Source organism: Marmota flaviventris, chromosome 7, assembly GCF_047511675.1.
Source record: "Marmota flaviventris isolate mMarFla1 chromosome 7, mMarFla1.hap1, whole genome shotgun sequence".
NCBI classification, from domain to species: domain Eukaryota; kingdom Metazoa; phylum Chordata; class Mammalia; order Rodentia; family Sciuridae; genus Marmota; species Marmota flaviventris.
In genome coordinates this window covers 52,949,479-52,975,601 of record NC_092504.1, presented here as the reverse complement: position 1 = coordinate 52,975,601, position 26,123 = coordinate 52,949,479, and the positions used below count along the sequence as shown (strand labels likewise).

General features: G+C 40.5%; 1 protein-coding gene across 1 annotated transcript in view; it reads left to right on the top strand.

The window, feature by feature from the left end:
- LOC114102063 (transmembrane protease serine 11C-like) overlaps window positions 1–26,123 on the top strand; it is a 66,482-nt gene that overhangs the window by 18,387 nt on the left and 21,972 nt on the right. Inside the window, exon 4 of the mRNA XM_027947314.2 lies at window positions 12,793–12,860. Within this exon, the coding sequence (XP_027803115.1) occupies window positions 12,793–12,860 (68 nt within the window). The remainder of the gene's footprint in view (window positions 1–12,792; window positions 12,861–26,123) is intronic.

Here is a 26,123-nt window from a genome sequence, read left to right as displayed (position 1 = left end):
TACCCCAAATACAAGTTGCAGAATCACATCGGTTACACATCCACATTTTTACATAATAACATATTAGTGACTGTTGTATTCTGCTACCTTTCCTATCCCCTACTATCTCCCCTCCCCTTCCCTCTCATCTTCCCTCTCTACCCCATCTGCTGTTGTTTAATTCTCTCCCTTGTTTTTTTTTCCCCCCTTTCCCCTCACTAACTCTTATATGTAATTTTGTGTAACAATGAGGGTCTCCTTCCATTTCCATAGTTTCCCTTCTCTCTCCCTTTCTCTCCCCCCACTCGTCTCTGTTTAATGTTAATCTTTTCCTCATGCTCTTCTTCCCTGTTCTGATCTTAGTTGCTCTCTTTATATCAAGGAAGACATTTGGCATTTGTTTTTTAAGGATTGGCTAGCTTCACTTAGCATAATCTGCTCTAATGCCATCCATTTCCCTGCAAAATCCATGATTTTGTCATTTTTTAGTGCTGCGTAATACTCCATTGTGTATAAATGCCACAGTTTTTTAATCCATTCATCTATTGAAGGGCATCTGGGTTGATTCCAAAGTCTAGTTATTGTGAATTGTGCTGCCATGATCATTGATGTGGCAGTATCCCTATAGTATGCTCTTTTAAGGTCCTCAGGGAATAGACCGAGAAGGGCGATAGCTGGGTCAAATGGTGGTTCCATTCCCAGCTTTCCTAGGAATCTCCATACTGCTTTCCATATTGGCCGCACCAGTTTGCAGTTCCACCAGCAATGTACAAGCGTACCCTTTTCCCCACATCCTCGCCAGCACTTATTGTTGCTTGACTTCATAATGGCTGCCAATCTTACTGGAGTGAGATGGTATCTTAGGGTGGTTTTGATTTGCATTTCTCTGACTGCTAGAGATGGTGAGCATTTTTTCATGTACTTATTGATAGATTGTATGTCCTCCTCTGAGAAGTGTCTGTTCAGGTCCTTCGCCCATTTGTTGATAGGGTTGTTTGTTATCTTGTTGTTTAATTTTTTGAGTTCTTTGTATATTCTGGATGTTAGGGCTCTATCTGAAGTGTGAGGAGTAAAGATTTGTTCCCAGGATGTAGGTTCCCTATTTACCTCTCTTATTGTTTCTCTTGCTGAGAGAAAACTTTTTAGTTTGAGTAAGTCCCATTTGTTGATTCTAGTTATTAACTTTTGTGCTATGGGCGTCCTGTGGTGAGCCGCTTCTGCCGTTTCTGCAGACTATGGTCGCCATTACGAGATGGCGCTGGCTCCGCTGTAGTATGTGACAAACAACTCCTTATCTGGGAGAGTTGGCACATGATTCTTCACCACCCTGTACACCACCCTGTGAGAAAGCTCCACGCGGCAGCTTTGCATTGGGGCTTGGGATGCTTTATTAAGGCTGGGAGGGGCATCCAGGAAGGAGAAGAAGAAATATCAAGGGCCTGAATAAACTGCTGAAAGAAGATTCCTGAGTTGCGTCTTCCTTGCGGGCAAGGGGTCGCGACAAGTGGTGCCGAAACCCGGGAATCAGAACTTTCAACAGTCAGGGGTGGTGCACCGGTTAGTCCCAGGTAAGTGGGATCCGCGACCAAAGCGGGGTTAGTCCCTAGTAAGTGGGACCCGCGACCAAAGCGAGGCAGCTCCTCTGTAAAGAAAGAGAGAGCCTTACATTTTATTGCAGCTGCACTGTGTACTTTCGCTTCTACTTTCGCTTTTGTTGTTTGTGCTTCTTTTGTTGTTGTGTCATGGGTGCCGCATCTTCAAGTCCGCTTCTTCTGGCCCTAGATGGCCTGTTACGTTCCAAGGGCCTGGAAGTGAAACATAGTACTTTACAGAGATTTTTACAGAAGATAGATATCTCTGCACCGTGGTTTGCATTTTCGGGCAGCCTTACTGTACCTAGTTGGGATAAATTAGGCAAAGATCTTGACTTTGCTTCTGAGCAGGGCATATTAGAGGGTGGGGTGATACCCCTTTGGAAAATGGTCCGTAGTTGCCTTACAGATGGTAAATGCCAAGAAGCTGTGAGTGAGGGTCAGGCGGTTCTTGAACAATTACATGAGGAAAAATCTGAAGGATCACATAGTGAAGTGGCAGAGAGTATCAAAAGTAACAGTAGTGAGAAGGCAAAAGAGCCTGAAGATAAAAATAGGAGAAGGCTCTATCCAGACTTGACCGAATTCAAAACATCTGAGGACACAAGCGGCTCAGAGTGTTCTGAGGACCTTGATATATTGTTGCAACAACTAGGCAAGATAAAAGTAAAAAAGAAGAAAAGGGAGACACAAGGCATGCAAGCCTACTGCAAGAAGGGGGAGGGATCTAATATTGGTCAACAAAACTCTGAGGAGGAGGAGGTAAAATATCTAGAAAAAGATATGGTGCCAGCTGTCCCACCCCCGTATGTGGGGGGGAGCCAAAGTTCCGGGAGATCTTTTCATGCACAAGTTTGGAGGACAGTTAATACCGATATGGGACTTGCCTACCCGGTGTTTCAGGACAATAATAGAGGAAGATATCATGAGCCTTTAGACTTTAAGATAATTAAAACCTTGGCAGAATCTGTCCGCACTTATGGCATAGATGCCGCTTTCACTCTCACTCAGGTGGAGGGACTTACTAGATTTTGCATGACTCCTTCAGATTGGGCTAGTCTAGTCCGCGCTTGTGTTTCCCCAGGGAAATATTAGGAGTCCAAAGTTGGCTGTTTAATGTTTCTGGCAGTACCCAAGACTCGGAGCGAGGTAGGAGGCTTAAAATTTTTGCAAATAATTCACAATTATCTAATGCTACATTACCCTCTGCAGCAGTCTGTCTCCAATCTCCGTTCCTGTTTCTTTTGGCTAATGTTACATTACAGGGGATGCTTAATTGTTCTAATGTTACTTGCTACTTGTCTGAGTGTTGGAATGGCTCCTGGACTACGGCAATGATTATGAAAATTCCAACCTTTGTCCCGATCCCAGTTACTGCAGATCCAGAATCCTTTCCTATTGTTGAATTGATTAGAGCCCATAGAGATTTTGGAATTACGGCAGCTATAGTGACAGCTGTGGTGGTATCTGCTGCTGCAGCAGTTACAGCTGGAGTAGCCATGGCCAGCCAAGTACAAACTGCTGCCACTATTAATCAGGTTATTCAACAAACATCCACCATACTTGAATCCCAAAGTAAAATTAATCAACACATTTTATCTGGGATTTTGGCTGCTAATCAAAGGATAGATCTGCTTCAAGCTCAAGTTGAGGAATTGTCTGACCTAGTACATTTGGGTTGTATTGATCAACGTGCACATTTATGTATAACCTCTGTCAGATTTAATGATTCCAGAAATGCCTCCCGCATCATCGGAGAGTATCTATCCGGAACCTGGTCCTTGGAAGCAGAAAACTTGATCCAGTCTCAACTAACTCAGATTGCTGTTTTGAATAGTACCCGTATCGAACCAGTGACTTTGGGTCAATTCACCAGTTGGCTGTCCTCTGCCTTTTCCTTTTTTAAGGAATGGGTGGGAGTGGGCATTTTGGGGCAATGTGTTGCTTCGGTGTTGTACTTTGTTTGTGGCTTCTCTGTCGCCTTAAAGCTCGCCATGCGCAAGAGAAGGCTATGATTGTACAGGCTTTTGCCGCCTTAGAAAATGGCATTTCTCCACAAATCTGGCTTGCACATCTTAAACAGTGATTTTCTGGGCATGGCCATTGCACCCCAAGTTAGTTTCACATTGCACTGGGATTGGCATGTCCTCTTCTTTATGCTCTCCCGGTACTGAATAGCCCTTGCACTCTGCAGGTCTTGTTACCATTGCACGCAGATGGGTTTCAGGACTGGTCTTTCTTCTCGGCTACAGACTCTTTACCTTCCTCTGGGGCTTAGGGATTGTGTTGCCAACTTAAATTTTGTCATTATTACCAGGCTACCTGTATTATCCTACTTCTCACCGTCGTCACGATGCAGGATGCGAGGCAAAGCACTGCACTTGAGTGATCCCTCAACGGACCTCAAGGAAAGCATGTCCTATTGCATGCGGGTTTGACGTCCACGCCCCGCCCTACGAAAAAAGGCGTCGGCTGATATGGGACCAGGTCTAGGGAAGGGCCCTCCTTAGGACTGAACCATACATTGCAGCCACTTCTGCACAGTGGGATAGGACCTCTACTCTCGCCTGTATTGTTTTAATAAAACAGAAAGGGGGAACTGTGGTGAGCCGCTTCTGCCGTTTCTGCAGACTATGGTCGCCATTACGAGATGGCGCTGGCTCCGCTGTAGTATGTGACAAACAACTCCTTATCTGGGAGAGTTGGCACATGATTCTTCACCACCCTGTACACCACCCTGTGAGAAAGCTCCACGCGGCAGCTTTGCATTGGGGCTTGGGATGCTTTATTAAGGCTGGGAGGGGCATCCAGGAAGGAGAAGAAGAAATATCAAGGGCCTGAATAAACTGCTGAAAGAAGATTCCTGAGTTGCGTCTTCCTTGCGGGCAAGGGGTCGCGACAGCGTCCTATTAAGGAATTTGGAGCCCGACCCCACAATGTGTAGATTGAAGCCAACTTTTTCTTCTATCAGGTGCAGAGTCTCTGATTTGATATCTAGGTCCTTGATCCATTTTGAATTTACTTTTGTGCATGGCGAGAGAAAGGGGTTCAGCTTCATTTTGTTGCATATGGATTTCCAGTTTTCCCAGCACCATTTGTTGAAGATGCTATCCTTTCTCCATTGCATGTTTTTAGCGCCTTTATCAAATATAAGAAAGTTGTAATTTTGTGGATTGGTCTCTGTGTCCTCTATTCTGTACCATTGATCCACCTTCCTGTTTTGGTACCAGTACCATGCTGTTTTTGTTACTATTGCTCTGTAGTACAGTTTGAAATCTGGTATCGCTATACCTCCCGATTCACACTTCCTGCTTAGAATTGCTTTTGCTATTCTGGGTCTTTTGTTTTTCCATATGAATTTCATGATAGCTTTATCTATTTCTACCAGAAATGCCGTTGGGATTTTGATTGGCATTGCATTGAACCTGTAGAGAACTTTTGGTAATATCGCCATTTTGATGATGTTGGTTCTGCCTATCCATGAACAGGGTACATTTTTCCATCTTCTAAGATCTTCTTCTATCTCTCTCTTTAGGGTTCTGTAGTTTTCATTGTATAAATCTTTCACCTCTTTTGTTAGGTTGATTCCCAAGTATTTTATTTTTTTTGAGGATATTGTGAATGGGGTGGTTTTCCTCATTTCCATTTCAGAAGTTTTGTTACTGATATACAGGAATGCCTTTGATTTATGCGTGTTGATTTTATATCCTGCCACTTTGCTGAATTCATTTATCAGTTCTAGTAGTTTCTTTGTAGACCCTTTTGGGTCTTCTAAGTATAGGATCATATCGTCCGCAAATAGTGATATTTTAAGTTCTTCTTTTCCTATTTTTATGCCTTTAATTTCTCTTGTCTGTCTAATTGCTCTGGCTAGTATTTCAAGGACTAAATTAAATAGAAGAGGTGAGAGAGGGCATCCCTGTCTTGTTCCAGATTTTAGCGGGAATGCCTTCAGTTTTTCTCCATTTAGAATGATGCTAGCCTGAGGCTTAGCATATATAGCTTTTACAATGTTGAGGTAAGTTCCTGTTATCCCCAGTTTTTCTAGTGTTTTGAACATAAAAGGATGCTGTACTTTGTCGAATGCTTTTTCTGCATCTATCGAGACGATCATATGGTTCTTATCTTTAAGTCTATTGATGTGGTGAATAATATTTATTGATTTCCGTATATTGAACCAACCTTGCATCCCAGGGATGAATCCTACTTGATCATGGTGCACAATTTTTTTTGATATGCTTTTGTATTCGATTCGCCAGGATTTTATTGAGAATTTTTGCATCTATGTTCATTAGAGATATTGGTCTATAGTTTTCTTTCTTTGAAGTGTCTTTGTCTGGTTTCGGGATCAGGGTGATGTTGGCCTCATAGAATGAATTTGGAAGAGCTCCTTCTTTTTCTATTTCTTGAAATAGCTTGAAAAGTATTGGTATTAATTCTTCTTTGAAGGTTTTGTAAAACTCCGCTGTATACCCATCTGGTCCAGGGCTTTTTTTGGTTGGTAGTCTTTTGATGGCTTCTTCTATTTCTTCCTTTGTTATTGGTCTGTTTAAATTGTGTGTGTCTTCCTGACTCAATCTGGGCAGCTCATATGACTTAAGAAATTTATCGATGTCTTCACTGTCTTCTATTTTATTAGAATATAGGGTTTCAAAATACTTTCTAATTATCTTCTGTATTTCTGTAGTGTCTGTTGTGATATTGCCTTTTTCATCCCGTATGTTAGTGATTTGAGTTTTCTCTCTTCTTCTCTTCGTTAGCATGGCTAAGGGTCTGTCGATCTTATTTATTTTTTCAAAGAACCAACTTTTAGTTTTATCAATTTTTTCAATGGTTTTTTTTGTTTCAATTTCGTTGATTTCCGCTCTGATTTTAATTATTTCTTGTCTTCTGCTATATTTGCTGTTGTTTTGCTCTTCCTTTTCTAGGGTTTTGAGATGTAGTGTGAGTTCGTTTATTTGTTGGTTTTTTCTTTTTTTGAGGAATGAACTCCAGGAAATGAATTTCCCTCTTAAAACTGCTTTCATTGTGTCCCATAGATTCCGGTATGTTGTGTCTGAATTGTCGTTTATCTCTAAGAATTTTTTGATTTCCTCCTTTATGTCTTCTGTAACCCATTGATCATTCAGTAACATATTGTTTATTTTCCATGTGATGCAGGATTTTTCCTTCCTTCTTTTTTCATTGATTTCCAGTTTCATTCCATTATGATCAGATATGGTGCATGGTATTATCTCCACTCCTTTATATTTACTAAGAGTTGCCCTATGGCATAATATATGATCTATCTTTGAGTACGATCCATGTGCTGCTGAGAAGAACGTGTATCCACTTGATGATGGTTGATATATTCTATATATGTCGGTTAAGTCTAGGTTATTGATTGTGTCATTGAGTTCTATAGTTTCTTTATTCAGCTTTTGTCTGGAGGATCTGTCTAATGGCGAGAGCGGTGTGTTGAAGTCACCCATAATTATTGTGTTGTGGTCAATTTGACTCTTGAACTTGAGGAGAGTTTGTTTTATGAATGTTGCTGCACCATTATTTGGTGCATATAAATTGATAATTGTTATGTCTTGTTGGTGAATAGTTCCTTTTAACAGGATATAGTGTCCTTCTTTATCCCTTTTGATTAACTTAGGTTTGAAGTTGAGTTTATTCGATATGAGTATGGCCACTCCTGCTTGCTTCCGAGGGCCATGTGAGTGGTATGATTTTTCCCAACCTTTCACCTTCAGCCTGTGTATGTCTTTTCCTATCATATGAGTCTCCTGAAGGCAGCATATTGTTGGATTTGTTTTTTTGATCCAGGTTACCAGCCTGTGTCTCTTGATTGGTGAGTTTAGTCCATTAACATTTAAGGTTACAATTGAAATATGATTTGTACTTCCAGTCATGTTTATTTATTTATTTATTTTAGTTTGGCTAGTTTTTGCTTTTTGGTTGTTTTCCTCCGCCTTTACTGAGATACCTCCCGCTGTTGGTTTTGGGCACTGTTTTTCCATTCCTCTTCTTGTAGAATTTTGCCCAAAATGCTTTGCAGTGCTGGTTTTCTGGCTGCGAAATCTTTTAGCTTTTGTTTATCGTGAAAGATTTTAATTTCATTGTCAAATCTGAAGCATAATTTTGCTGGATACAGTATTCTTGGTTGGAATCCATTATTTTTCAGTGTTTGAAATACATTGTTCCAGGATCTTCTCGCTTTCAAAGTCTGTGATGAAAAATCAGCCGTTAACCTAATTGGTTTACCCCTGAATGTAATCTGCCTCCTTTCCCTCGTAGCTTTTAATATTCTCTCCTTGTTCTGTATGTTGGCTATCTTCATAATTATATGTCTTGGAGTTGGCCTATTACAGTTTTGGATGTTTGGGGTCCTGTAGGCTTCCAGGATTTGGCAATCCATTCCATCTTTCATCTCTGGGAAGTTTTCTAGGATTATTTCATTCAATAGGTTGTCCATTCCTTTGGCTTGAATCTCTGTGCCTTCTTCTATCCCAATGACTCTCAAATTTGGTTTTTTGATGAAATCCCATATCTCTTGGATAGATTGCTCGTGAGATTTAAGCATCTTTTCAGTATTGACTATATTCTTTTCAAGTTGATAAACTTTGTCTTCATTATCTGATGTTCTGACTTCTACTTGATCTAGTCTATTTGTAATATTCTCGTTAGCATTTTTAATCTGGTTTATGGTTTCTTGCATTTCTAAAATCACTGTTTGGTTTTTTTTTAAGATCTCTATCTCCTGGTAAAGCTCGTTCTTTGCAGTTTGTATTTGTTTGTTTAGTTGGTTTTCAAAATATACTTTCAATTCTTGGATTTGCTGTCTCATGTCTTCTCTAAAATTCCGTTCCATCTGAGTTAGGTATGCCTTGATTTCTTTCCCTGTCCATGTTTCTGATGCTTCTAGGTCCTCCTGTAGATTTAAGTTGTCCTGCATTATCTGTACAACTTTTTTCCCTGTTTTTTTCATGTTGTTCACGTTACTTTCCAGCTCTATTTGACTGCTTTGTAACTGCCTTCTCCTATACATTTGTTTTGGCTTTGTTTATATCTGTTGTTTCTCCTTTGTGGTGGGAGATTATGCCTATAGATGTTGGGCTTTATTGTACTTTAGAGCTGATTCATTCAATTTATAAAGGGCTTCCGGATTTTGTATGCATATAGTGATTTGTTTTTTGTTCTTAGGACTTTATGTTGGGTGCTATGAAGGTATACGGGTTAGTATGTCTTGGCTACTTTAGAAGATTGCTCTACTGAAGGGGGATGCTAACCGTCAATTGGATCAGGGTGTTGGTAGTAGCTAGGTATTTAGGAGCACTATAGACGGCCTCGAAACATTCACCTGTTTGCATTTAGACAGTTACACGAAATGGAGGACGTAATGCTTGGGATGAAAGTTGGGGGGAAGGGAAAGGAAGGTGCTCTTGAAAAGTAAGAAGGAGGGGGAGTTAGATAGCATAGAGGAGAATGGAAAGAACAATAAAACTTGGAAGGGGAGAGAAAGAGGGAAAAAGGGAGAGAAAAGATAAAATAAAATAAGAAATAAAATTAGGTCTTAGAGATCCATTTTCTTCTCTTCCCGTAGGCAAAGCTGTGCCCTCCAGGCTGAGATTTGCCCTCAATGTGTCAACAGCAATCCCTGTAAGGCGGCTCCTGGGAGTCTCTCAATCCTGTTGGTCCAGAGCCGTTTCACTTCTACGGCCCCTCCTCCCCTTCCTCCTGCCAGCCAGCCAGGTCCTGTGCACCGGAGGAGGTTCTCCAAGGATTTGGTTACACTTTCAGCACCTCTGGGTGCTCTATTTCCCTAATGACTGAGCACTCTCTCTGTCATTCATCTAAGCCCCAGTGCTGTGGAGCTGTGTTCTGGGAGTCAATAGTTTAATTTTTCCTGACCCCTTTGGTGGGCACACCTTCGGAGTCTGGCGGCTAAGACCATTGGTGTCGCCACTGGTGGTAATGGGAGTTGGGGGTCGAGGATCCCATCTGCTTCCCTCAGCCCCTACAATCACGACCACTCCGCTAGCAGTAGGAGGAGTTGGGGGTCTGGAGTGTCCTCTGTTTCCCTCCGCCCCTACTGTCACGCCCTCTCAGTTGGCGGTTGGGGGAGTTGGGGGTGGGGAGTCTTCTCTGCTTCCCTCCGCCCCTACAGTCACGCCCACGTCACTGGCAGTATTGGGAGTTGGGGGTCGGGAGTCCCTTGGCCCTTACAGTCACGCCCACGGAGAGATTTTGAAGTTTCCCGGTTGTTTGTATCTGATGCGGGTGGGAGTCACACACCTGCCAAAGTAGATTCCGCTGGGAAGGAATCTCTTTGGCCGAACTTTGGTGACTTCCCCTCTCTGCAATGGCGGGCCCCTGCCTCCTTGCTGGAGTGTCCGAAGGGAGGGGTGGAACTGGCTTGTCTCTGGTCTGACCCAATCTCTGGTTTTAGTTCCCAGTTCGCTATTTCATAAAGGCTTGGTTAGATTTCCTTCACGCAGTCTCAGGGGGGGAGCCGTTTGCCTGGTGGGTGGGGCCGTTCGCAGTGGGGGCGGGGCCGTTAGCAGAGCTTGGAGGGCACAGGCCGTCTGCCGGGCAGGGACCCTTCTCGAAGCGCAGGGCCGCTGGGGGCCGACTGCAGAGCCTGGGGTGGTGGCCGCGGGCGGGGTGCCAGCAGAGCCCGGAGGGCGGGGGCCCCGTTTGCCGGGTGGGCGGGGCGTTAGCAGCGCCGGGAGGGCACAGGCCGTTTGCCAGGCCAAGCAGGGATCCTTCTCGCTGCGCAGGCCGCCAGGGCCGCCTGCAGAGCCGAGCCTGCGCTGGCCGGGGGCGGGGCCGCCAACGGAGCCGGGAGGGCGGGTGGGGGGGGGGGCGTTTGCCGGGTGGGCGGGGCCGTTTGCCCGGCCAGGCGGGGACCCTTCTCGGAGCGCTGGCCGACGGGGGCCGCTTGTAGAACCCGGTAGGCAGTGGCCTCGTGGCTAAGAGCCGGGCGGGCGGGGTGGCCGATCACCGAGCGAGCGGGGCCGCCAGGAGAGCCAGGATGGCGGGAGCCGTCTCCTGGGCCAGGCGTGGACCCTTCTCACTGCCCCGGGCCGCCGGTGGCCGCTTGCAGAGCCGGTTGGGCGGTGGCTGCAGGATTGGACCTCTGCGCCCGCGGCCGGCCAAGATTCACTTGTCTGGGGCCAACTGTCACCTCTAATATAACTTACTACTTCCTGGCAGGTCTCCTTTCAGCGGAATTTTGCTAGAAGTTCCTCAGTAGGTAGAATGTAGCTGTTTTAATGGGTGTTTCTGATCCGGTTAATGTGGAGATACTGAAAGTGCTGCTTCCTTGCCGGCCGCCATGTTGGATCTGACTGAATTTTTAATCTTGAAAATTTCGGGGTTTTGTATCATATAGTTTTTTGGTTTTTTTGCTTTTTTCTTTTCATTCTGTGCCTGAGGATTCTTATGTGGGCTTTTTGCCATTATTGTTCAGGTTGCTACCTGTTTCCTGAAGCAGTTGTGATTTGATTAGCACCTAATCCATTTTATGTCCTCTCTATCTGCTGGGCTCCTTTATTTGCATTATCATATTTTCTTGCTGGCTTATTGGGGCCAGATTCTTGTTATTGAGGTAGCCCCATAAGATGGAAAGTGAGAAGTGTTTAAATCCTAACTGGCTGAGGTTTGCACAACATGCACTCTATCTGTCCATACCAAAGGAAGTTTCCTGGCTCCTCATTTTCTGCCTACTGTATAACTAACCTCAGGTGCAAGGAAGGTTTACCCTCCCCTTTCAATCACATATTGACTACTATGGGCCTTTACATAGCCTCAAAGAAGCCCAGTGTCAGCTTTATTCCTAGGTATTCACAAACATCCCCTAGCCTGGTTACTCCAAGAGACTGTGGTGGTTTGTTCTTTACATAAGGCTCTCGGACTGTTCTCTGGATTCTTACCTGGCATATGGGAGAAAAAATTCTTTACCAACTCCTTACTTCCTTGACTCACATAAATCTAAATTCTACTTGGCCCCAGGAAAAACATATATCATAATTGGGAATGGAAAAAATATAATTTAATTTACTTGCTCACTTTTCAGGATCCCTGCATTCAGTGTATCTTGAAATAACATCCAAACTCTTAAACACTTTATCGCTTACTCACTTGACTTGAGTCACAACAACTTTCCTTCTATCCCTCAAATATACCAATATCATTGTTACCTAGGATCTTCACACTGCTGTTCACTCCATCTGGAAAACTAAACTCTTTTCCCCTTGATTATCAGCTTTTCATCTTTCAGTTTTCACTGAGATGTCACTTCTTCCAAAAGGCCTTATTTGATCATTCAAATACTGTTCCTGAGTCACTTCATCTCATTATTTTACATTTTTCATACCACTTAATACCATCTCAAACTGCCATAATTATATATTTATTTATTGGCATGCTTACTATCTGTCTTCCATTGAGTCACCAAGAAAACATGACTCTATCTACCCCATTCATAGATTTACCTTCACGAGTTTTTTTTTTTTTCTTTTAATAAACGAACACATTTTAATTGCTTTGGAGAAGGAAAAATATAAATTAAATCTTTTGTGAAATCCAACAAGTTGCTTTGTATGAGGCATGTATTTGCCAAGTATGAGTGCAATTGTATAGTGATGTGTGAAGTTCCTGCTACAGGAAGTCATTCATGAGATTGGAGAGAGGGGAGGAGAAAAGTTAAGAAAATGATTCTTATTTTATAAATCTTCTCTAAGAGATTTCTACTACATCACATTTTTTAAACCTGTCAGTAAAATGCAATTGAAAAAGAAGGAAAAATATATTGCAGTCCAGGTATTATAGGGCTCTTCCCTTGCAGAAACAAAAAATTAGAAACATCCCCCCTGGGAATATTTCTACTAAGACTCATTGCATTAATATTAAATCAAAGTCTGCATGTAAAATGCAAACAATGTCAATTGGGTGCTTTAAATTTACCTCTTCAAAATGAATATTCTGTCCTATCATGCCCGATAATCTGGGAAAATTTGGACATTGAATAGGTGATAATACTAAGAAATTTTTAATTCCTGTGAGATTGAAAAGTAAAATGAAACAGATTCGGCCATAAGTTAATAAATGGTCAAGCTGAATTATGGATACATATTTTATTACACTACTCTGTTTGCTTTTGTTATAGTTGAAGTTTACTAAAATGATAACTTAAAAAGAAAACATAATAATCATCCATTTTACTTTTTAACAGATAAATGAAACATTTAATGAATCCAAACTGAGAAGACAGTACATCAAGTCTCATGTTGTCCAAGTAAGGTATGTTCAGTAGCCTGAGAGGTACAGACTTTTGTCCATCTCATACACAACAGAATGCTTTTGTTTGATGCATAGTTAAAAGATCAAAATAAATTTGATTTGGTGTATTAAAACCACCAGCACTTCAAATGCAAAAAAATAAAATAAAAAGGATTTAAGATCTGCTACATTTATTAAACCACAAGCAAAAATCTCATCTGATTATGACATCAGATGAATGTTAAATAGTTTGGCTCATTTATTTGAGGGCACAGAGTCCAATAGCAAATCTAAAATTGTGATTTTGTTTAAAAATAAAAATTAAAAAGAATAGGCAAGATAAACCAGCCATGTATAGAATATCTGTCCTGTATTAGCAAACTAGTAACCAATAAGCCAAATTTAGCTTACAGTTATAATTTTGGTTTGCACATAGATTCCTAAAATGAACTAAATGTTAAAGTTAGAAAATTTTACCTAAAAACAAATTTCAAATTATGTGAAAAACAATCACAATCTGGGAAAACACTGAACCCCCATTCCCACATGGTAATAATAGATAGACACTAAGGTTCTGAAGTTTGCAACATTCCTTAACACACACAAAGTATACATGTATATTTCACATGTATATGCATGTGAAAAAAATTTTTCACTCAACCATTCTCACTTCTTTTCTTTACTATCCTGGGACGTATAGAAATCAAATTTCATAGCTTAAGAACAGAAAATTGAAATAGAAAGTTCAAATGGTCAGGAGTCTACATACAAAAAAGTTCTATATTTGAATGAGAAAAAAGTCATACCTCTAGGAATTTACCCTCTGGGAGAAAGAGGTTCCTGGAAAAAAAGGAAAGCAAAGAGCGAGGTATCCCTTATCTTTTATCACCAATAAACACACCAAACCCCAGTTAGCACAAAATTTTCTGTAATTATTTGCCACCTTTTATGTGTCCCCATTTAGCTATGTCATGAAAACCCAACAGGAAATAATACCCAGAATATTGCCTTAATAATCTTATAGTAAAGGTAATGGAATTCAATTTTTAAAAAATATATTAATCACTCATGCAATAAACTGTCCTGTGCTCTCTTGGGCTTTATAGATTCATGAATAAAATACTATTTCTAGTCTCATGAATAATTGAGAAACCAACTAGATAATTAAATTGGCACTAGTGCCCATTGCTAATATACCCTGGAATAAAAGGAAATAAGCTAGGTACTGGAAACTTACCTCAACCTCATAAAGTTTATATACAACAAACCCAAAGTCAACATCATACTCGATGGGAAAAAAATGAGAGCAGTTTCTCTAAAATCAGGAACAAGACAATGATGTCCACTCTCACCACTCCCATTCAATATAGTACTTGAAATTTTATCCTAAGCAGTTATGCAAGAGAAGGAAATAAAAGGGATAAAAAGGAAGAGGTCAAATTATCACTGTTTGCAGGTGATATGATCCTCTACTTAGAAGATCCATAAAATTCCATGAGAAGACTTATAGAGCTAATAAGTAAACTAAGCAAAATAGCAGGATACAAAATCAGCATATAAAATCAAAGCTTTTCTTTATACTAATGAATTCACTGAAAAGAGAAATCAGAAAAATAAATTCATCCACAGTAGTTTCAAAAAAGTAGAATACCTAGTAATATTCTAACCAAGGAGGTGAAACACCTCTGCAATGAAAATAATAGAACACTGTATTGATAGTACTATGGTGAGAACCACTCTTGTATGCTTATTGGAGTAACAACACATTAAAAAGATTGTACATCATGATCAAATTGTTTTTTTCCCAGAAGTTCAAGGATGCTTCAACATATACAACATATCTAAATCAAATCAGTAAGTATAATTTACCACATAAATGTAATTATGGTCAAAAATCATAATCATCTCACAGAAAGCCTTTGAAAAAAAGCCTATATGCATTTCAACTATATAGGATTTGTTGCAATCCTATATGGTTGGTATATATATTTTAGTCTACCATTCTTATTAAAAATATAAATAAAGTAGGGATAAAAGGAAAAAAGAAACTGAAGCCACTAGAAGTTGGAAAGACCTCCCATGTTCATGAATAGACAAAATTAATATTGTTAAAATGGCCATATTACAAAAAACAATCTACAGAGTCAATACAATCCCTATCAAAATACCAATTATACCACAGACTTAGAAAAAACAATCCTAAGATTAATATGGAAGAATAAAAGACCCAAAATATCAAAAAATTCTAAGCCAAAAAAAAACACAATGCTAGAGACATTATAATACCTGATCATAAATTGTACTACAGTGATATAGTAACAAAAATTGCATGGTACTGGCATAAAAACAGACAAGCAGACTAATAGAATAGAATAGAAGACACAGAGACAAACCCACACAGGTACAGTAATCAGATCCTTGACTAAGGTACCAAAATCATACGTGAGAGAAAAGACAACCTGTTTAACAAATGGTGCTGGGACAACTGGATATTCATATATAGAAAAATGAGACTAAATTCCTTCCTCTCACCTTGCAGAAAGTCAACTCAAAATGTATCAAAGTACAGGGAATTAGACTAGAAATTTCAACTGATACAAGAAACAAAGGGTCAACACTCCAACATAAAGTAACAGGCAATGATTTCCCCTAATAGGATTCCTAAAGCTCAGAAAAGAATATTAAGAATTAATAAATGGGATTGCATCAAATTAAAAAGTTTTGCACAGCACAGAAAATAAGAGCATGAAGACTGAGCTATAAAATGGGAAAAAAATCTTTGCCAGCTACTCTCTGACAGAGGATTAATATTCAGAATATATATAGAACTCTAAAATCTTAACAACAAAAAAAGAAATAACTCAATTAAAATGAACTAAACAGACTGTTCTCAAAATAATAAATAGGCCAACGAATATATCTTTATTGCTCAACATCTTTAGCATGTAGAGAAATGCAAATCAAAACTACTCTAAGATTTTATCTCATTTCAATTACAATGGTAATCATCAAAAAATATTACTAAAAATTATGCTGGAAAGGATATGGGGGAAATGAACACAATTACCATGAAAATCAGTATGGAGGTTCCTCAAAAGATGGTTCCTCATATGACTTAGCTATACCACTCTTGAGTATTTATGTAAAAGAACTGAAATTAGCATACTATTTAGCAAGACATGAATACCCATGTTTATAGAATTATTCTAATAAAAATAAGAGCAACTCAGAGTTTCGAAGCTTGTATGTTTCTCTCATATGTGGACACTAGAGAGAAAAATAGTGAAAAAAGGTTGTTCATAAAAAGAGAAGGGAGACCAGTGGCATAGAGGAAGTGAGAGGGAGGAGGGGAGGGAAAGATAAGGTACTAGTGAATGAAATTGCCCCCAAAATGTTACATGTATATATGACTAAGTTACAATGGATTCCATTATTATGCATAATTATTATGCACCAATAAAATTTTAAAAGATAAAAAGAAGCATAAAGCTAAATATCACATTTCAAATTATTCTTTAGTGTTATTAATTCTAATGCAGTCTCCCTTAAGGGGATATAGGAGGGAACATTTCTCTGAAAAGAAGAGAAAATGCCCCTCCCCCTGCGCCAGCATAGTAGAGAGAACTGGGACCAAACACAGAGCAGGCCCAGCAGCCTGCTGAGGGGCAGAGCAGCCCCCCACCCCCCTCGCCTGCCAGGTAGGGGAAGGGTGACCACCAACAGAAAAGGCCCAGTGGCCCAGGGCGGGACAGAGCTTCCAATCACTCCTGCAAGGTAGGCGGGCCTGCGACCCACCGGCAGAAGAGGAGCAGTCGCCTGCTGAGAGGCTGAGCCGCCCCCTCCCCCTGAGCCGGCATAGTAGAGAGAACTGGGACCAAACACAGAGCAGGCCCAGCAGCCTGCTGAGGGGCAGAGCCGCCCCCCACCCCCCTCGCCTGCCAGGTAGGGGAAGGGTGACCACCGACAGAAAAGGCCCAGTGGCCCAGGGCGGGACAGAGCTTCCAATTACTCCTGCAAGGTAGGCGGGCCTGCGACCCACCGGCAGAAGAGGAGCAGCCGCCTGCTGAGAGGCTGAGCCGCCCCCTCCCCCTGCGCCAGCATAGTAGAGGGAACTGGGACCAAAGACAGAGCAGGCCCAGCGGCCTGCTGAGGGGCAGAGCCGCCCCCCACCCCCCTCGCCTGCCAGGTAGGGGAAGGGTGACCACCGACAGAAAAGGCCCAGTGGCCCAGGGCGGGACAGAGCTTCCAATCACTCCTGCAAGGTAGGCGGGCCTGCGACCCACCGGCAGAAGAGGAGCAGTCGCCTGCTGAGAGGCTGAGCCGCCCCCTCCCCCTGCGCCGGCATAGTAGAGAGAACTGGGACCAAACACAGAGCAGGCCCAGCAGCCTGCTGAGGGGCAGAGCCGCCCCCCACCCCCCTCGCCTGCCAGGTAGGGGAAGGGTGACCACCGACAGAAAAGGCCCAGTGGCCCAGGGCGGGACAGAGCTTCCAATCACTCCTGCAAGGTAGGCGGGCCTGCGACCCACTGGCAGAAGAGGAGCAGCCGCCTGCTGAGAGGCTGAGCCGCCCCCTCCCCCTGCGCTGGCATAGTAGACGGAACTGGGACCAATCACAGAGCAGGCCCAGCGGCCTGCTGAGGGGCAGAGCCGCCCCCCACCCCCCTCGCCTGCCAGGTAGGGGAAGGGTGACCACCGACAGAAAAGGCCCAGTGGCCCGCGGCGGGACAGAGCTTCCAATCACTCCTGCAAGGTAGGCGGGCCTGCGACCCACCGGCAGAAGAGGAGCAGCGGCCTGCTGAGAGGCAGAGCCGCCCCCTCCCCCCCGCGCCTGCAAGGTAATCGGAACTGAGACCACCATCAGAACAGGTCAGACCTGCAACCGAGAGACAGAACAGGCCCAGTGGCCTGAGGAAGGGTAGAGCCGCCCCCCCCCCCACGCCTGCAAAGTAGGCGGACCTGCGACCCACTGGCAGTACAGCCCCAGAGGCCTGCAGAGGGGCAGTGCCGCTGCCTGCGCCTGCAAAGTAGGCAGAACGGCGACCACCGACAGAACAAGCCTAGCGGCCCGCAGAGGGACAGAGCCGCCGCCCGCGCCTGCAAGGACGGCGGACCTGCTACCGACTGGCAGAGCAGGCCCAGCGGCCTGCCAGCGTGGTAGGCACATTGCCCCAATTGGCGGAGGGGCAGAGCCGCCGCCCGTGCCTGCGAGGGAGACTTTGCAACTATACAAGACCAATATAAATATATAGGGGGAAAATTCAATAGCACAACAGTTTCACCAAGAAGAAAGGAACGCGAACAGTATGAAGAGACAAGGAAAGAAAGGACCACAAGCATTGCAGGTCAACTCAACTTTAGAAGAGGTAATAGCTGCAGCTGATGGAATGTCAGATAAAGAATTCAGGATATACATGCTTCAGATGATCTGGAGTCTCAAGGAAGACATCAGACAGCAAAATCAGACAATGAAAGATCACTTCAACAATGAATTACATAAACAAATCCAAGAAGCAAAAGATCAACTATACAGGGAAATAGAGGTTATAAAAAACAAACAAACAGAAATCCTAGAAATGCAGGAAGCAATAAGCCAACTTAAAAACTCAATTGAGAATACTACCAGCAGAGTAGAACACTTAGAAGACAGAACATCAGACAATGAAGATAAAGTATTTCAACTTGAAAAGAACACAGACAGCTCAGCAAGACTGTTAAGAAACCATGAGCAGAACATCCAAGAAATATGGGATAACATCAAGAGACCAAATTTAAGAGTCATTGGGATACAGGAAGGAACAGAGTTTCAAACCAAAGGAATGAGCAATCTATTCAATGAAATAATTCGAGAAAACTTCCCAGACTTGAAGAATGAGACAGAACCCCAAATCCTAGAAGCCTACAGGACGCCGAATGTGCAAAATCATAAGAGACCCACACCTAGACACATTATAATGAAGATGCCCAACATACAGAACAAGGAGAGAATTTTAAAAGCTACAAGGGAAAGGAAGCAGATCACATTTAGGGGTAAGCCAATCAGGATAACAGCTGATCTTTCAACACAGACTCTGAAAGCTAGAAGATCCTGGAATAACATATTTCAAACACTGAAAGAAAATGGGTTCCAACCAAGAATTGTGTTTCCAGCGAAATTAAGCTTCAGGATGGAAGATGAAATTAAAACCTTCCACGATAAACAAAAGTTAAAAGAATTTGCAGCTAGAAAACCATTTCTTCAAAACATCCTTGGCAAAACATTACAGGAAGAGGAAATGTAAAATAACAATGAAAACCAACAGTGGGAGGTAGGACACTAAAGGGGGGAAAATAATCAAAGTGGAAAACAAACCATGTTTAGTAACATAAATAAACAAATATGGCTGGAAGAACAACCCATATCTCAATAATAACCCTAAATGTTAATGGCTTAAACTCACCAATCAAGAGACACAGGCTAGTAGAATGGATCACAAAACAAGACCCAACAATATGCTGCCTACAGGAGACGCATTTGATAGGAAAAGACATACATAGGCTGAAGGTGAAAGGTTGGGAAAAATCATATCACTCATATGGACTTCGGAAACAAGCAGGAGTATCCATACTCATATCAAATAAAATAGATTTTAAGCCAAAGTTAATCAAAAGGGATAAAGAGGGACACTACATACTGCTCAAGGGAACCATACACCAACAAGACATAACAATCATAAATATATATGCCCCAAACAATGGTGCAGCTATGTTCATCAAACAAACTCTTCTCAAGTTCAAGAGTCTAATAGACCACCATACAATAATCATGGGAGACTTCAACACACCTCTCACACCACTGGACAGATCTTCCAAACAAAAGTTGAATAAGGAAACTATAGAACTCAATAACACAATTAATAACCTAGACTTAATTGACATATATAGAATATACCACCCAACATCAAACAGTTACACTTTTTTCTCAGCAGCACATGGATCCTTCTCAAAAATAGATCATATATTATGTCACAGGGAAACTCTTAGACAATACAAAGGAGTAGAGATAATACCATGCATCCTATCTGATCATAATGGAATGGAACTGAAAATCAACGATAAAAGAAGGAAGGAAAAAGAATATATCACTTGGAGAATGAACAATAGGTTACTGAATGATCAATGGGTTATAGAAGACATCAAGGAGGAAATTAAAAAATTCTTAGAGATTAATGAAAACACAGACACAACATATCGGAATCTATGGGACACATTGAAAGCAGTTCTAAGAGGAAAATTCATTGCTTGGAGTTCATTCCTTAAAAAAAGAAAAAACCAACAAATAAATGATCTCATACTTCATCTCAAAATCCTAGAAAAAGAAGAGCAAAACAACAGCAAAAGAAGTAGAAGGCAAGAAATAATTAAAATCAGAGCTGAAATCAATGAAATCGAAACAAAAGAAACAATTGAAAAAATTGACAAAACTAAAAGTTGGTTCTTTGAAAAAATAAACAAAATCGACAGACCCTTAGCCATGCTAGCGAAGAGAAGAAGAGAGAGAACTCAAATCACTAACATACGGGATGAAAGAGGCAATATCACAACAGACACTTCAGAAATACAGAAGATAATCAAAAATTATTTTGAATCCTTATACTCCAATAAATTAGAAGATAGTGAAGGCATAGATAAATTTCTTAAGTCATATGATCTGCCCAGATTGAGTCAGGAGGATATAGACAACCTAAACAGACCAATATCAATTGAGGAAATAGAAGAAACCATCAAAAGACTACCAACTAAGAAAAGCCCAGGACCGGATGGGTATACAGCAGAGTTTTACAAAACCTTTAAAGAGGAACTAATACCAATACTTTTCAAGCTACTTCGGGAAATAGAAAAAGAGGGAGAACTTCCAAATTCATTCTACGAGGCCAACATCACCCTGATACCTAAACCAGACAAAGACACTTCAAAGAAAGAAAACTACAGACCAATATCTCTAATGAACTTGGATGCAAAAATCCTCAATAAAATTCTGGCCACTCGGATACAAAGGCACATCAAAAAAATTGTGCACCATGATCAAGTAGGATTCATCCCTGGGATGCAAGGCTGGTTCAATATAAGGAAATCAATAAATGTTATTCACCACATCAATAGACTTAAAAATAAGAACCATATGATCATCTCGATAGATGCGGAAAAAGCATTCGACAAAGTACAGCATCCCTTTATGTTCAAAACTCTAGAAAAACTAGGGATAACAGGAACATACCTCAATATTGTAAAAGCAATCTATGCTAAGCCTCAGGCTAGCATCATTCTGAATGGAGAAAAATTGAAGGCATTCCCTCTAAAATCTGGAACAAGACAGGGATGCCCTCTCTCACCACTTCTGTTCAACATAGTTCTCGAAACACTGGCCAGAGCAATTAGACAGACGAAAGAAATTAAAGGCATCAAAATAGGAAAAGAAGAACTTAAATTATCACTATTTGCAGATGACATGATTCTATACCTAGCAGACCCAAAAGGGTCTACAAAGAAACTATTAGAGCTAATAAATGAATTCAGCAAAGTGGCAGGATATAAAATCAACACGCATAAATCAAAGGCATTCCTGTATATCAGCGACAAATCCTCTGAAATGGAAATGAGGACAACCACTCCATTCACAATATCTTCAAAAAAAATAAAATACTTAGGAATCAACCTAACAAAAGAGGTGAAAGACTTATACAATGAAAACTACAGAACCCTAAAGAGAGAAATAGAAGAAGATCTTAGAAGATGGAAAAATATACCCTGTTCATGGATAGGCAGAACTAACATCATCAAAATGGCGATATTACCAAAAGTTCTCTATAGGTTTAATGCAATGCCAATCAAAATCCCAACGGCATTTCTTGTAGAAATAGAGAAAGCAATCATGAAATTCATATGGAAAAATAAAAGACCCAGAATAGCAAAAACAATGCTAAGCAGGAAGTGTGAATCAGGCGGTATAGCGATACCAGACTTCAAACTATATTACAGAGCAATAGTAACAAAAACAGCATGGTACTGGTACCAAAACAGGCGGGTGGACCAATGGTACAGAATAGAGGACACAGAAACCAATCCACAAAACTACAACTATCTTATATTTGATAAAGGGTCTAAAAGCATGCAATGGAGGAAGGATAGCATCTTCAACAAATGGTGCTGGGAAAACTGGAAATCCATATGCAACAAAATGAAACTGAATCCCTTTCTCTCGCCATGCACAAAAGTGAATTCAAAATGGATCAAGGAGCTTGATATCAAATCAGAGACGCGCCGTCTGATAGAAGAAAAAGTTGGCTACGATCTACAGTCGGTGGGGTCGGGCTCCAAATTCCTCAATAGGACACCCATAGCACAAAAGTTAATAACTAGAATCAACAAATGGGACTTACTCAAACTAAAAAGTTTTTTCTCAGCAAAAGATACAATAAGAGAGGTAAATAGAGAGCCTACAACCTGGGAACAAATCTTTACTCCTCACACTTCAGATAGAGCCCTAATATCCAGAGTATACAAAGAGCTCAAAAAATTAGACAATAAGAGAACAAACAACCCAATCAACAAATGGGCCAAGGACCTGAACAGACACTTCTCAGAGGAGGACATACAGTCAATCAACAAGTACATGAAAAAATGCTCACCATCTCTAGCAGTCAGAGAAATGCAAATCAAAACCACCCTAAGATACCATCTCACTCCAGTTAGATTGGCAGCCATTATGAAGTCAAACAACAACAAGTGCTGGCGAGGATGTGGGGAAAAGGGTACACTTGTACATTGCTGGTGGGACTGCAAATTGGTGCAGCCAATTTGGAAAGCAGTATGGAGATTTCTTGGAAAGCTGGGAATGGAGCCACCATTTGACCCAGCTATTCCCCTTCTCGGTCTATTCCCTAAAGACCTAAAAAGAGCATGCTACAGGGACACTGCTACATCGATGTTCATAGCAGCACAATTCACAATAGCTAGACTGTGGAACCAACCTAGATGCCCTTCAATGGATGAATGGATAAAAAAAATGTGGCATTTATACACAATGGAGTATTACTCTGCATTAAAAAATGACAAAATCATAGAATTTACAGGGAAATGGATGGCATTAGAGCAGATTATGCTAAGTGAAGCTAGCCAATCCCTAAAAAACAAATGTCAAATGTCTTCTTTGATATAAGGAGAGTAGCTAAGAACAGAGTAGGGTCGAAGAGCATGAGAAGAAGATTAACATTAAACAGGGATGAGAGGTGGGAGGGAAAGGGAGAGAGAAGGGAAAATGCATGGAAATGGAAGGAGACCCTCAGAGGTATACAAAAGTACATACAAGAGGAAGTGAGGGGAAGGGGAAAAATAATACAAGGGGGACAAACGAATGTCAGTAAAGGGGGCAGAGAGAGAAGAGGGGAGGGGAGGGGAGGGGAGGGGAGGGGAGGGGAGGGGAGGGGAGGGGAGGGGAGGGGGGATAGTAGAGGATAGGAAAGACAGCAGAATACAACAGACACTAGTATGGCAATATGTAAATCAATGGATGTGTAACTGATGTGATTCTGCAATCTGTATATGGGGTAAAAATGGGAGCTCATAACCCACTTGAATCAAATTGTGAAATATGATATATCAAGAACTATGTAATGTTTTGAACAGCCAACAATAAAAAAAAAAATAAAATTAAAAAAAAAAAAAAAAAAAAAAGAAGAGAAAATATTCACTATAAATTAGTAAACCATGCAGCAGGAGAAGTCACTCTTGAAATGCAATAATTTCATATCCCTGCATGAAAATTTACATGAAATGCTAGAAAAATGTCTCCGAACCTGCATGTTTCACAACAATAACAACTACCAAAAACATAATCTATATACTTTAGTATATGGGACATTAAATCAATGATTGTAACCTTATAATTGCCCCTCTTACTATGTATACTTTTAAAACATAATTAGAAAATATGCCTAGATAGTTTTAAGACTAAGATTTAATATTTAGATTAAAATAAATCAAATCCATAACAAATTGAGATAAATTATTCAGAATTGTAATAAAAACTTTAGTGGCTGCAGTAAATGTGTTATATAATTGCTTTTAGTGCCTATCTAAAAAAAGTTAATCTGGAGTAACACTATTTATAGAATGAAAATGAGATATAATTCAGAACTGTCTTCTGTATTCAGGAGGAAAAGAATAACTATAAATAGAATTAAAAAGTTAATACACTTTGAAATCTACCTCATCATAAAACTAGAACTCATGATATTCTGTTTCTTAGTTTATTTTTTAAGTTATCCATGCTTTTAATCTGTACCCTCAGAGAATTCATTTAACCTGGTTTCATATATAGTTGGTATATTTTAGTTTTCCATTTTACAGACAAAGCAACCAAAGAAAAGATAGGTTAAGTCAAAGTGACATAAACTAACATAACCATTATTCCTACAAACTCCTTTCGTGGTAACATTTTAAAGATATGGCTTTCCATCCCTTGAGAAAGGAAATAGTTATTATTATAAAAATGATTTATTATAATAAATAAATAATAATACTATAATTTGAACCCAGGCAATCTTATATAGATTATTGCACCAGTTTATCTAAATCTCTAGCTTTTGCTCCTGCTCTATTCACAATTCATTCACCACATAGCAAGCAAAATGAATCAGAAAAACATATTATTCCCCTGTTAATGCCTTCTGACAATTTCCCACAAATTCCAAATTAATTTGTACAATTCACAGGACTTTATGTAAATCCCTGCCCCTTTCTCTGATGTCAACTCACACTCACCCTCACTCCCAACTTTATATACACTCTGACTTACTACTGTCTGTCCTGTAAGCATACTAGAGTGGTTCTTTCCACAGTACTATCAAAGCAAAAAAACTTCACTTAGCAAAATGAAACAAACAATGAACACTTCATTGAAGGTTACTGCAATAGTAGAAAGATAGAACTAAGTCTTCACTCTGCTGAGACAAAAACTGGTAGAGTTTTTCAAAGGTAGAGGTCAGAAGGACAGCTTAGGTATCTGTGCATACCAAAAGGAAAAGTAAACTTGTACTTTTACACCTTGGAGCAAGGTGTCCAGTGAAGTTAGGCTCCCACCCTCTCACAGAAACTGGGAGATAGGGTTGCCATCTCCTTTGATAGTTACTTTTCAAAGAGATGCTTTCCAGGTCCTTGGGAAAGTCATTTCCTGGGTTGTAAAACTGGCAAGAGGTTTTGAAAGACTAACTAACACATACTTCAAAGGAACAGAGAGAGAATTTATAATTACAAGTTTTGAAAGGAAATGCTCTAAGTGAAGAAATATTAGGGTCTACAATCAGGTAAAAGCCTGTGTTTAATAAAGTTTAATAAAGTTAAAGGAACTATTAAGTCTATCTTGGCCAGAGCCTTTGCCCTTGTCTCCTTTCTGGAATGTTCCTCAACCAGCTCACAGCATGACCCACTCCTTTTTGTCATTAGGGTATCAATTCTAAGACATCCTCCTTAAAGCTCTCTCTCCTACTAGAATATAAATAACCTGAGAGCAGGGACTTTGTGGTTTTATAAGCTGACATAGCTCTGACACCTAGAACTCTGTGTGGCATGTTGTTTATACTAATGTACTTTTGTTAAATAGAAGAAAAATAGAAAGTTCAGCATTGGAAAGGAAAATTCTATATGGCAAAGAAATACAAATATTTGTCATATAAAACTAAAGATAATTTTGTTAGTAAATAGAATAAAAGTAAAATATCTTTTAGTTAATGTGTCCAGTAATAAAGAGGATCCTATGACCCTAATGATATCAGAATAAGAATACATGTCTATATTTAGCTTGGTTTTAGTGTTATTTGACCCAGGAGAAAAGTTCAGGGTGACATCCACAATTTGACAAATTACTTAAAATAAACAGAGTAATATGATATGTCCTGCCTATTCCATAAAGAACAAAGGGGTTTTCCCTGCAGATCAGGCACTTGTGAGCAACATGAAAGCAGAAAAAGAGATGAAAATACTTAATGAATATAATAATTGACATATAATTACTAATGGTTTAATACTATTCAAAAGAAATAAGAATAATAGATTGATATCACCAAAAGGAAGGACATCTGATACAGATATACCTTAAAACATAAAGTAATAATGGGTGATATAGAAATTAACTAACTTATTTTAAATTATTCTGAATAATTTAAATAATAAGTAACCGAGAAAATCCTGGACTTTGATTATTGTTTTTAGTTTTGTTCCTAAATGTTATAAAGGTTTAGAAGTGGATGC